General features: G+C 41.1%; 1 protein-coding gene across 2 annotated transcripts in view; it reads left to right on the top strand.

The window, feature by feature from the left end:
• Nucleotides 1–13,855, top strand: part of LOC126188309 (PAN2-PAN3 deadenylation complex subunit PAN3) — a 141,983-nt gene that overhangs the window by 109,981 nt on the left and 18,147 nt on the right. For both annotated transcript variants that reach the window (XM_049929903.1, XM_049929902.1), the window contains exon 11: nucleotides 3,721–3,883. In XM_049929903.1, coding sequence (XP_049785860.1) covers nucleotides 3,721–3,883 — 163 coding nt within the window. The remainder of the gene's footprint in view (nucleotides 1–3,720; nucleotides 3,884–13,855) is intronic.

Genomic DNA, 13,855 nt, shown 5'->3' with positions numbered 1-13,855 from the left:
TCCCATTCTCATTGTATATGAGGGGTCCTCATCCTGATACCCATCTTGTGTAGGATTACCATTTGGAATGCACGTTGCTATCCTGTGCTAAGATCTCCTCCATCTCTCCTCTTGGACTTTGATTCTCGTGTACCCCCCTCCCCCCTACTGCATCCGCCAACTGGATTATGCCCAGACCATGGATTATTACCAATCTCTTTCAGAGTCCTAATGTTTCGTTTGCCCCCATGACCTTTCAGCATCCATTACATCCAGTTCTTAAAGAGGTCCAGGATGCTGTCATTTTTTACACTGACAACTCCAAAACTGTGGATCACGCAGGATATGTTTTTACATCCCCTGCCAGTATGGAATGCCATTCACTGCTGGAAACATGTAACATGTTTACAGCAGAGCTGATAGCTATTAGCAGAGCCCTCCAGTTTATAAAACGGGCTTCTGTCGACTGTGTTTTAATATGTACTGACTCACGGTCTCCACACTATTGATTGATGCTATTCTTGCCACCCCATTGTCTCTGCTATTCAAGACCCTCTCACTGACCTTTGTGATGCTGCCTTCATAGTTGTCTTTCTGTGGGTCTCCAGTTACGTGGGTATCCTGTGGAATGAAATGGCTGACTCTTTAACTAGAGGAGCACTTACTCAATCCGCTTTTGCTTTGATGATCCCAGGTGTAGATTTTCAGGTGCCCGTAAGGTCTCTGCTCACTCAGAAATGGAATGACATCTGGTGGTCTACTGCTGCATCTAATAAACTCCGCATAATTGAGAAGATTGCTGCAGCAGGGCATCTTCCTTCTGCTTCCCCCGGAAGGAATCCACCATCATATGTCATCTTCACATCAGCCATAACAGACTAACCCTCAGTTTCATTTTGTGTCCTCAACCACCCCGACATTGGGGTAGTGGAGCCTTACAGACTGTAGCTCATATTACGGTGGAATGCCCTCTCCTTTTGCCCCTCCATGCTAAGTACAGACTTCTGGACTCATTGTCTCTAATAGTGCGATACAATTCATGGGTGATTGAATTGTTTCCCAGTTTTCTCTGTGAAAGTGATGTTTATTCTCAGTTTTAAGGTTTTAATCTACATCCTGAGCAGGGGCAGAGTGGTTGGGGTTGGGGCATCTCCCACCTCCTTGTCCACGCCATTCTTTCATCCCTCTTTTCCTCTGTTTCAGTTGTTTTTAGATTTGGTTTGCCTCCTATCAGGTGCACCCAATTTTCCATTGTGGGTGTCACACTATGTTGAATAGAGGGTGCTCTCGACTGTAATGGATTAGGGATGAGCCAGCTGTGGGTGGAACGTTCTCTGTCATGTACAGAGACCCAGGGAAGCCCACTTGCTGATTTCTTTGTTTCATTTTGCTATTATTATTGACAGTCCAAAAGATGTCCATTACATTTTAGACTTTCTGTTTTTACTTTTATGTGTATTCCGACTAGACCAGATCGTGTTCTTGGTAGATGCCTCTACTTGTGGATGCATTGCTCTCAAATCGAGGGACAGATGACTTTGCTGTTTAGTCCCTTAACCCTCCCAGTCAACTAACATACCAAGAGTTTTTCTGTTTGGGGCAACAAAATAACTGATGATAGCAGAAAGAGAGATTATATAAAATGTAGACTGACAATAACTAGAATAGATTTCTGCAAAAAATAAATATGTTAACATATAATATAAATGGTTATGTTGGGATGTCCTTTTCTGAAGGTATTTATCTGGAGTGTAGTCTTGTAGTGAAATGTGGACAATGACCTTGAAAAAGGTGGGAATATGTGTTTGAAATGTGGTGCTACAGTTGTGCATTGAAGATTAGATGGCTGAATCGCGAATAGTCAATGAGGAGCTACTGAATCAGATTGTAGAGAGAAGAAATTTATGGTGCAACTTAGTAAAAGGAGGGATTTGTTGATAAGACACATTCTGGGACCTCAAGCACTTATCAGTTTGGTGATGGAGGGAAGTACGCAGGGTAAAAATGTTAGAGGAAGAACAAGGCTTGAATAAAGTAAGCAGATTCCAATGGATGTTTGTTGCAGTGGATGAAGAGGCTTTCAAGGGATAGACTAGTGCGGATGACTGCATCAAACCAGTCTCTGGATTGAAAGCTACCACAACAAGCATATAAGCTTCATTTACCAGTGAGCTTAAATGTTGCACTGATGATATTTGATTTTCCATGCAAGTGCAGCTCTACGTTTCACAATATGTATTTTTACTCTGTTCCAATTTTTCTCATTTGTACAGAAGCATTTGGTTTATTTCCTTTTCTGTAATCATTATTCTCCTCCCCCCCCCCCCCCCCCCCAACTGTGTAGCATTGTAAATGCATCAGGCCATCCATTTTGTCTTTACATATTTCCTCCACCTTTATGTCTGTAGTCCACAGGCTACCTCATGGTATAAGGTGGAGCATACTTATTTTAGGTTATAGATTCCCAGTGTCATGTTCTGTACATGAATAGTGCTCAGGAAGAACAGCTGCCAGTAAGCCTTTGTATGAAAATATGATCTCAGAATTTTAACAGTAAAATTTTCTATGGTGAACACCACCTCTTTTGTAGCATTTGTTTCGATGAGATCTCCAATTTTGTGCTTACTGAAACTAACAAGTTAAAAAACACACAGGTCGTCTTTGGATTCATTTGTGCTCCTTCTGTTAGTCTGATCCACTAATGGCTCAAAACTGATGAATACTATTTAATTATTGATTGAAATAGGATTTGCTAGGCTGCATGCTTTCTTTGTGACTTGCATTTCTTTAGTATTCTTCTAATGAATTTCAGAATGTCATTTGCGTTTCATACAACTAGCCCTATATTGTTGCTTCTTTATAATGTTACACACATACTGCTTGTTATTTAACAGTTTGGAATATGGTTGATTGTAAATTGTGAAATAAAAGAGTACCGGATCTTTTGACCTGTGTACGAGCAATAAAGTAAAGTACATTTGTTTAAACAAGTTACGGGAGTGCAGCTGGGTGATGTCTCCAACAATGACGGATATTTCAATGGTTGAACGCCACTTTGTTTATTTAGAGGCTCAGTTACAAGCATCGAACCTCTGCATGGCTTCCTACGTTTTCATACAGTAAATCATCTGGAAACAGGCCTGTGTCATTTATGTATACCATGTACAATATTCGTTTTATAACACTCTTTTTGGGACACACCTGTTGTTAGTTTCACATCTAACAATGTCTGCCAATTAAGAATGATAAATTGTTTTCTCTCAGTTGGAAACATTCTCTGCAGTCACAAAACTGGTCAAATATTCAATAATCAGAGGCTGAGGGAGCAGAGTTTGTGATGATCGCTCATTGTGAAAACTGTGTTGAGTCCTACATAGGAGATTTATTGTAATCGTATATCGTTTAGGGGCACTGTACTACTATCTGCTATGAACTGCAGCCTATTTTATACTGCCCCTTGTGTCTAGCCTATTCCCATCTCCATGTAAAGTGCCCTTCATTTTGAGAAGACGAAGCAGAGTACTGAACTAGAACAATTGTAACACTTATTTATATTTTCTTCTTCTTCTTCTTCTTCTTCTACTACTCTGTAAACTTTTGTTATTATATATTTTTACTATATTGTAATTTTTTAGAGGCCTGAACTTGAAAAAATTTTGGCTTTACAGGAAAATATTGTATTGCAATTAGTATATTTTGTGTGAATGTAGCTAACAAAACATTTCCTTCTTGTTCTTTAAGGCTTAATATGGATCCCACTTGGGCTGAAACGGGGGATCGTTACATGCTGAAGCTTTTCCGTGATTACTTATACCACCAAGTAACTGAAGATGGACGTCCATGGATAGACATGGCCCATGTTGTCCATTGTCTCAATAAATTGGATGCTGGAGTCCATGACAAGGTGAGTTTAAAAATAAGTGTGGAACAATAATGGGAGCTTCTTTGGTGTGACGTCACGTGTGCTGCACTGCTGTTGAAATAGCTCATTAATATTTTATAAATTTTAGACTTCATTTACTTATTTTAAAGTTTATTTGTTTTAATATTTGCCGTAAAAGTAACTTATTATTGGATTTTCATTAATCTCAGTCTTTCTTCCTGTGTTATTGACTCAAGTGGTCTGTTATTTGTGAGTCTGCTTTCGTCGTTCGTCTAAGCCTCGCACCTCTGTAGTGTGTTTACATTTTGCGGCGTGCACTGCAGCTGTAGCGGTTATAAGCTAAGTACTGACAAACTTATTTGTGCTCTGTAATACAGTTATTAAATTTAATAGATTTCAGCGGTGTTGCGTGCCGTTTGTGGCGAAATAACGACTTAATAAACTTTTGTAATTGTTCGCTCGCTGTGTTTTAGAGAGTTTTCAGTGTGTTGAAGTCGTTAGTAATTTTCGTGCTTTAGTTTTCAACTGACATTTATTATTCTTTCTAGTGAAATATTTCAGTAAAATTTTCATACAGTGTTTTAACGTCGTTAAGTGTTACAGTGGTAGTTTTAATTTTTTGGTTGTAGCTAATAATTTTGTGAAGTTTTGCTGGTATTGGTATCGGCTGTGTGTAGTGGTATTAATACAAGTAGCTGCTTTCTTAGTAGGCAGAGAATTTCGAGACCATTATTGTTAGTTCTTAAATAGTTCTACTGGTGTAACTGAACTTTGGTAACGTAGACGTATAGTTTTTTTTTTTCAGTAACTGTAAAATTTACCATGAGCGAAAAGTGTGGGCTCTGTCGTAGGTTTGTGAGTAGTGGATTACGGTGTGGGATTTGTTCAAAGTATTTTCATTGGGGGGAATGCAGTGGGGAAGCCAATGGTCATTTTAGGGAGATCCTCTTCTGGGAATGTAGAATCTGTAGTAGAAACAAGTTAATAGAGGAGCAGGAGCGTAAGTTCTGTGCCCTTCAGGTGCAGTTACAATGCGCAAAGAAGGAACTACATAGGTTGAGGAGGGTGAGGGGTGGTGGGGAATGGGAACTGGCAGTTGGCAAGAAAGTAGCTAGGAAGAGGAGGTAATCGGACAGTTTTACTTTGCATACATGCAATAGATACGACCAACTGTCAGAGCTGAGTGGAGAGGAGCCTCGTGTAGCCGTGGATGTAGGTAACTTGCAGCAGTCCTTGGCAATTAGGAGGCCTAGGTTAGTTGCAAAGTCTAGCAGAAAGAAGGTTCTGCTGCTAGGTAGTTCCCACGGTAGAGGTGTGGGCCAGCAGTTGCAGGAAGTGTTGGGGAGTGAGTACCAGGTCACCAGCATTGTGAACCCTAGTGCAGGGTTGGCTCAGGTGACTGAAAGCATAGGGGAGTTATGTAAGAATTTTATGAAAGAGGATCAGGTAGTGATAGTGGGTGGAGAAGGGAACAGTCTCGATAGGGACAGGGAATATGATGTCAGTGGTGACTTGGTTAAGATAGCTACTCAAACTGGTGGTACTAATGTGCATTTCATGCAACTGTTTCAGTGTCATGATCGGCCTCACCTTAATGTGGCTGTTAGGCGCGTTAATGTGGGGCTGGGGAGGGCACTGATGGCGGAGGGCATGGATCACATCTCAGTGGTGCCAGTTGGTTCTATCAGTAGATGGGGTTTCACTAGGCATGGCCTGCACCTCAATAGGTATGGGAAGGGGAGGCTGGCTAAGCTTATAGGTGACAGTGTAGAGGGTGGTGGTGGTGGTGGTGGTGGTGGTGGTGTTGGTGGTGTGGTGGTGGTGGTGGTGGTGGTGGTGATGGTATCACTCATGGAAAAATTCCTATAGTAGTTGGTGTTAGAGCTGCACCTTTTTTAGACTAAAGTCAGCTGATAGGTATACCTGCTTAAAGGAAGTGCTTCTAACTAAGGGCTCACCTCCAGAGGATGTAATGTTTCCTAGTAGAGAAGGAATTAGCATATTTCATCAAAATATAAGAGGTATTAGAGATAAAGTTAGTGAACTGCTAATAGATGTTAACTCTGAAATTATTGGTATATCAGAGCACCACTTAAATAATTTGATAATTCAGAGGCTTCCTTTACCAGGCTAAAGATTAGCTGGCTGTTTCTCAAGGAGTTCCTTGCGGGTTGGGGGAGTGGCTCTGTACGTAAAAAACAGTATTTCATTTGAGTCCATAGACGTATCACGACACTGCACTGAACAGATACTTGAAAGTTGTGCAGCATTAGTTGAATTTAGTGAAACTAAACTTCTAATTGCTGTTGTTTATAGGTCCCCTAACTCTGACTTCAGAGCATTTTTGCTTAAGCTAGAGGGGGTTCTTGTTTCACTTTGTAGGAAGTACCAGAAAGTAGTTCTATGTGGTGACTTCAATATTAATTTTTTACATGAGTGTGCAAGTAAAAGGATGTTGGTAGATCTCCTAAATTCATATGATCTGATGCAAACTGTGTTTTTTTTTTTTTTTTTCCCAACTAGGGTGCAGGGGAACAGTAGCACAGTCATAGACAATATTTTTATTCATTCTTCATTACTAGATGGGCCTTTCAGACCATGATGCACAAATTTTAACACTAAAAGGTTTTTGTACTCTAACCATTGTCGTATTTAATTACAAACTACGTAGGAAAGTTAATCCAACAGCAATAGAGAGTTTTTCAAAACTTGTCAAGGAACAAGAGTGGCAAGATGTTTATAGTGCTGATAATATAGATGATAAATACAGTGCTTTCCATAACACATTTCTCATGCTCTTTGATAGTTGCTTTCCATTAGAACATTCTAAACGGGGTACTAGTAGTAATGGACAGCCCGGTTGGCTGACTAGTGGGATAAGGATATCATGTAGAACAAAGCGGGAATTATATCAAAATGTTAGAAGTAGTCACAATCAAGCTACAGTAGCCCATTACAAACAGTATTGTAAGGTGCTTAAAAATGTTATTAGCAGGGCAAAAAGTATGTGGTATGCAAATAGAATAGCTAATTCACAGGATAAAATTAAAGCCATATGGTCAGTTGTGAAGGAAGTGTCTGGTCAGCAGCACAAGGTTGACGATATAAAGTCAGTTTGCAGTAATAATATTTGTGTTACTGATAAATCAGATATATGTACAGTATTTAACAACCATTTTCTGAGCATTGCTGGTGAATTAAATAAAAATTTAGTATCTACAGGAAATCATATAAATTTCTTAGCAAATGCCTTTCCGAGATTGACGTCTGAAATACTCCTCTGTGATACAGACAAGAGGGAGATTGAGACAATAATCAAATCACTGAAGACTAAGGACTCTCATGGTTATGATGGAGTGTCTAGTAGAATATTAAAGTACTGTGCTGCACATGTTAGCCCTGTATTTAGCCATATTTGTAATTTTTCCTGAAGGAATGGTCCGTTTCCTGAGCGATTAAAGTACTCAGTAGTAAAGCCGCTTTATAGAAAGGGAAAAAGGGATAATGTAGATAATTTTAGACCTATTTCTATGCCATCAGTGTTTGCAAAAGTTATCGAAAAGTCTGTGTATGTAAGGTTAATTGATCATTTTATATCACACGATTTGCTATCAAATGTACAGTTCGGCTTTAGAAGTCGTTTGACAACTGAAAATGCTATATTCTCTTTTCTCTATGAGGTACTGGATGGGCTAAACAAAAAGTTTCGAACGCTTGGCGTATTTTTTGATTTAACAAAGGCATTTGACTGTGTTGATCACACAATATCGCTCCAGAAGTTGGACCATTACGGAATAAGGGGAGTAGCTCACAATTAGTTCACCTCTTACTTTAGCAACAGGCAGCAAAAGGTCATTATTCACAATGTTGATAACGGCTGTGATGTGGGATCTGAGTGGGGTACTGTCAAGTGGGGGGTGCCCCAGGGATCAGTGTTACGGCCGCTCCTGTTCCTTATTTATGTAAATCATATGCCCTCTAGTATTATGGGTAACTCTAAAATATTTCTGTTTGTTGATGACACTAGCTTGGTAGTAAAGGATGTTGTGTGCAACATTGACTCGGTTTCAAGTAGAGCAGTACATGACCTCAGTTCATGGCTTGTAGAAAATAAACTAACGTTAAATCACAGTAAGACTCAGTTTTTACAGTTCCTAACACACAATTCAACAAAACCTGATGTTTTAATCTCACAGAATGGGTATATGATTAGTGAAACTGAACAGTTCAAATTCCTAGGTGTTTAGATAGATAGTAAGCTGTCGTGGAAAGCCCACGTTCAGGATCTTGTTCAAAGACTTAATACTGCCATTTTCACTATTCGAACGGTATCGAAAGTGAGTGATATTTCGACACGTAAATTAGTCTACTTTGCTTATTTTCATTCACTTATGTCGTATGGTGTTATGTTTTGGGGTAACTCTTCCCATCCTAGAAGGATATTTTTGGCTCAGAAACGGGCGGTTCGGGCAATAAGTGGTGTGAGTTCACGAACCTCTTGTCGACCTCTTTTCACGAGTCTGGGTATTTTGACATTGGCCTCTCAATATGTATATTCCTTATTGTCGTTTCTTGTTACCAATATTACTTTATTTCCAACAGTAAGCAGCTTTCACTCGGTTAATTCTCTGCAGAAATCAAACCTCCATTTGGATCAGACTTACTTAACTCTTGTGCAAAAAGGTGTGCAGTATACTGCTGCATCCATTTTCAATAAGCTGCCACTCGAATTAAAAAATCTTAGCAGTAATCCACGCGCTTTCCAATCGAAACTGAAGAGTTTCCTCATGGGTCACTCCTTCTATTCTGTCGAGGAGTTCCTTGAAAAATTAAGATGATTCTCATTGTATTGCTGATAGTGTTTGCTTAAACTTATGGACTGATTTTCTTTCAGGTTCATGAACATTTATTTTTATCTTTTATTACTTTTTATGTTGTAAGTTCATGTACTGACACGTTCCATGACCTTGGAGATTTGCTCCTCAATTTGGTCCTACGGACCTTGACATTTAAATAAATAAAAATAAATAAGAAAAGTGCCCCAGCTAAAACTGAATAAAATGACTTTAAAGTATGGAGATTTGTCTCTCCTACGGCCCACAGTTATTTATCTGCATCAGTTTTTGAACTTACCAAATATGGAGACTACAAAAGCACAGGTTCCTGAAGAAACAGTGCTGTGAAACAGACAGTTATGACCAACATTTGCAGTCATATTTCTCAAAACAGAAGTTGCAGTGTTGTTACACAGTTTCCCCTTATTAGTCAACAAAGTGTAAATGAGGAGTTTCAGTGAAATGGTGATAATGCCTTGGAATGGGACAATAAGCACACTTGATAGTGGGTAAGATGTGGACATTCCACATCATTTTTTAAGTATCCACACTGCAGTAGTCTTGCATCAAAAGCCACGGTGATCACATTATCAACTTCACAACAGGTATATCCATTTTGTGACCAGCTCTTTACCACACATACGTTAATGTAGCTATTTATCTTGCTGCATAAAGTTGGTGGTAGAGAAGAGTGAAGACTGACGATTAAATATGTCATGTAACATGACCAGTAGTTTATCAGTTCTTGTACAGATCCAACACAGTGGCTGGCAGGCAGCTTTCACTATGTAAGAAACAAAAATGTATCCATATACTGACAGCATACAGTGTGTCTGAGAAGTCCCCGTACACCCTAGTTGAAAATAGTATACTGTTTGTTGGAGTTCTTATGTACAGCAGGTATAAATTCTTACATATAACAAGTATGCATCCAGAAGATAAATGCATCCACCGTTATGCCTTGTACACAGAGGCCTGTATGTTTCCATGTCATCATTGACCCTGTGCAGAACAGTTCATGAGTTATGCTTTAAAAGGCTTCCTCAGCACTTTCGTACAATTCTTCTGTAATCTTATACTTTCACCGAGCCACGTGGGATTTGATTATTGCCTGTAATGAATTGTCTGCCGTGCTAAGGTCGTGGGAGGTATCGTGATGACTCCCCAGCTCATATCATAACATAAGATGGACTGCTGGCCTCGACAGCCAGAGAGAGTTGTCATATGTGTGCGCGAGATGCCTTTTGGTGCGCGCGCGCGTTCGACGGTCTTCTTGTCATGCCTATCTGTGACTGTACATCTCTACTGTAGAGTAAGTAGCAATTCATCCTTTTCATAATGTTGTCTTTATTCAATCTTGGATTTTCCAGTGTTTTGCTTACATTTTCAATTTTTTTTTTAAATGTAGTCATTCTTTGTTGACTGCAATACTTGAATTTCAACTGCCCAGGTAATGGAGTGTCAGTGGCACGTTCCCATGTATATTTTCTTAAGGGGTATTGTGACTTCTTGGAGACTCTTTATTGTAATCTTTGGTGGCAATATCTTTAACATAATATCCTTGTTTGGTAAACATTCTTCAGTCAGCTGTTGTATCTGTGTCCTGAAAGTAAAAGTAGTAGCCATGTCTCACTGACATGTTCTTCAAGGACTGATTGTAAAAACCTTTCCACGTCATCTGTGAAGAAATGCACGCACACTTGAAAGCTGTGCATACTAGCAAAGTGTTGTTATCCATGAGTGTGTGTTGCGAAAGAGCATTACTGTGAACTTGCGGTAGAACCTGGCATGGGCGACTTCCTATTTAAACCCTGCTGCACTATGCTTGCACTCAGTTGTCATGTTATTACTGTTTGCATACATTTGCCTTGTCTTATTGTGTTCGGTGTATGATATGATGAATGCTGTACATGCCACAGTCTAATAAAGTTGTTCCAACATTCTTGGTTGTGTCAAGTGTCCAAGTTACAACATGTGTGGGATTGATCTCCGCATCGTTTTCAGTCTATGGTTGGTCCTCCATTGCGTATACAATGTCTGATAGTGCTACAGATGATTTTTTATGATGGCTGGTTGATAAGCAAGGGGTTCTTACTGCATTTATAGCATCTCAGTCCGCAGCAGGGGGTATCACCACAGTGCAACACAATCAAACTGTGGTATTGCAAATGCTTAAATGCTTGTCTCTGTTTCGGCCAGTTAGGTCCCTCTCAGTATACATCGCCTGCTATGTCACCCCTTGCACTTCCAGTTTTGCCTGTCGCTACCCCAGTCATTTATCCCTGCCATTTCCAGCTTATGATGAGTCTGTAGAAGAATGGGAAGCTATGAAAAATGGTTGCAGCAGCATTGTCATGCTTTGGGATTGACTGATTTTACCTTATGCCATGCTTTTTTTGTCTTCATTAGTGCCGTGCATGTATCAACTCCTTTGCCATGTGGTCCCCAGCAGGATTCATCTTCACTCTCTTTTGATAACAAGTGCGACCTTCATTTGTCACTGTCTCACTAATGTACATAAGGAGTTGTATGCCAACCAAGTGGCTCGTGTGCAATCATTCAGTTTGCCCTGATCGTGAGATTCATTAGTGGGCCCCTTAGTCTGAAAACCCCTCCCTCTGAGACATTCTGACCATTGCTCAATTGTGTGAGGTTTTGATGGCTGCAGGTACTCAAATTGAATTGTCGTGCGAGGTTGCAGAAATTTAAGCTGCTTGCCTCCCACTGTTTGTTGGCTGATTCACTGGGGGACGACATGGTGGCAGTGGTCTGCACACAAGCAAAATGTTGCAGCAGCTGGCCCACCTCACTGCAGCAACCAAGGCCACAGCAGCAGCAGCTGCAGCACAGCAAGCGTGGTAATGAACAACAATGCAAGTTTTCGATGCTTCCATCTTGTCCGTTGTGTTTTGTCACCCACGATAGGCTGTATTGTCCTAAGCGGTGCTCCATTTGCTGCCAGTGCAACAAAACAGGCCACATTGCTCCTGTTTGCAATGCAAAATTCCAACAGTGTGTTGCAGATGATGACATGAATTTCAGTTATGTATCGGACGTGCCTGTTGCACCCAATAATCTTTTTATTGATGCCAAGGTTTATCAGAAGGTTTTGCACAAGCGAGTCGACATTGGTGCTGCCGTGTCACTACGCAACTTGCAAACGTACATGGACTTTAGTGCCAGTGTTACATACATTAGTCAGCTACCATAAACAGAGCATTCTGACCTTAGGTAGTGTCTCGGTCCAGTCACATATAAATCTGTGGTTCGTCCACTGGATTTTCTGGTCTTGTTTTCTGTAGGTTTGGTTGTGCCAATAATTTCAAAGCCCATATCCCCATGAAACCTCTGGCCAGACCCCATTTCTTCCAGGTTCACCTGGTGTCGATGGTGCTCTGTCACCGAGTCAAGGCAGAGCTCAAGGCACAGGCAGAGCTCAAGGCACAGGCAGAGCCTCTGGTGCCATCCAACAAATCACACTCATGGAATGGGCTACTCCCTTAATCATTGTGAAGAAGCTGTCAGGACGGTTACATCTGTGCAGCGATTTCAAAGTTTTTGTTAATCCACAGTCTATGATTGACACGTATCTGTCGCCACACTCTGACAAACTTTTTGCTAGGCTCACTGGTGGTCAATATTTTTTCAAGATCGACCTCTCTGATGCAGATCTCCAGTTTCTCATTGATGCTGTCTCTCAACAGCTCATGATTGTTAACACGCCTTTTGGATTGTATCAGTACTTGCAGTTACCATTTGGCATGGCCACCGCCTTGGCAATTTTCCAGCAGTTTCTTGAACAACTTGTGAGGTCTGTGCCAACTATCTTGATGATGTTGTGGTCTCTAGCTCCTCCAATGCTGAACATCTCGACAACTTGTGTTTGTGTGTGTGTGTGTGTGTGTGGTGGGGGGGGGGGGGGGGGGGGTGTTTTTTTAAAAATCTGGCTGCCAGGCTGAAATGCAATTTGAAAAAGTGCCACTTCTTTCAGCCTTGTGTTGGTTTTCTTGGGTTCAAGTTTTCTGGTGCTAGTATCAAACCCCTTGGTCAGAATGTCTCTGCTGTTGTGGCTTTTCCGCATCCTACACGAGTCAAAGAACTCCTTGTTTTTTTGGGTAAGATTGCTTATTATCACAAGTTTTTGCCGGGGACGGCGTCAGTTGCCCAACTGTTACATGCTTTGCTGCATAAGAGAATGTCTCTCCACTGGTTGCAGTTTTCCAAACTGAAGTCTGTCTCACAATCTGCTCCTTGTCTCGTAACATACCAACTGGGTCAACAACCATCTTTTGGTCCGGACCCAGTTTTTGATTGGGAGGAGTTAGTCTGTTTCCACATTGATGAATGCATTTGTCAGACTATTGATGGTTTTCTAATCTGGTGCTCAGGTCATGCAGGCTAATGTTACTGATCCGATTTTACAGAAAGTGGTGCATTGTGTACAACATGGCTGGCGTGAGGAGCCTCCACTGTGGGTGTGGGCATCCAACCGCCTCCGTAACTACTATGTGTCTTGACATTGTTTCTCTGTCATTGATGATGTTCTACTCCTTGATATGGACTATTCAGCTCCTCGCATAGTGGTTCCCTTGGCTCTCAATTCAGAGATTGTTCAGTTGCTACATGCTGATCAGTGGGGGTGTCACACATAAAGGTTTTAGCCTGCCTTCATGTTTTTTGGCCTGGTTTGGATGGTGACCTCACTAGTCACGTTACAGCATGTTCTCAATGTGCATCACCGCAAGCTGCCCCGCAGGTGATGTTCTTCTCGTGGCCGCAGCCTTCGCAGGCCTGGGACCGTTGCCATATCAATTTCGTCGGCTCTTTGCTGAATATGTACTGCTTAATACTTATTGAAGCATTCTCTCAGTTCCCATATGTTGTATGTTACACATCAACTTTGGCCTCTGGCACCGTGGCAGCCCCCTCAAAAATTTTTTCCATAGGACGACTTCCGGGAATGTTGGGCTCCAATAACAGCCCTCAGTTTGTGTCACAGGAGTTTGCCTGCTTTGCATCACCCACAGGATTCACCACATTTTTGCCCCGCCCTTATACCTGCAGTCCAACAGTGAGACTGAAAGGCTATGTAGAACATTCAGAACACAAATAAAAAAGTGAATGACTCGGTCCCTGGCTGATGTTGCCTTGGATCAGT

The sequence above is a fragment of the Schistocerca cancellata genome, chromosome 5, assembly GCF_023864275.1.
Source record: "Schistocerca cancellata isolate TAMUIC-IGC-003103 chromosome 5, iqSchCanc2.1, whole genome shotgun sequence".
Lineage (NCBI taxonomy): Eukaryota > Metazoa > Arthropoda > Insecta > Orthoptera > Acrididae > Schistocerca > Schistocerca cancellata.
This window is presented reverse-complemented; position numbering and strand designations above follow the sequence as displayed.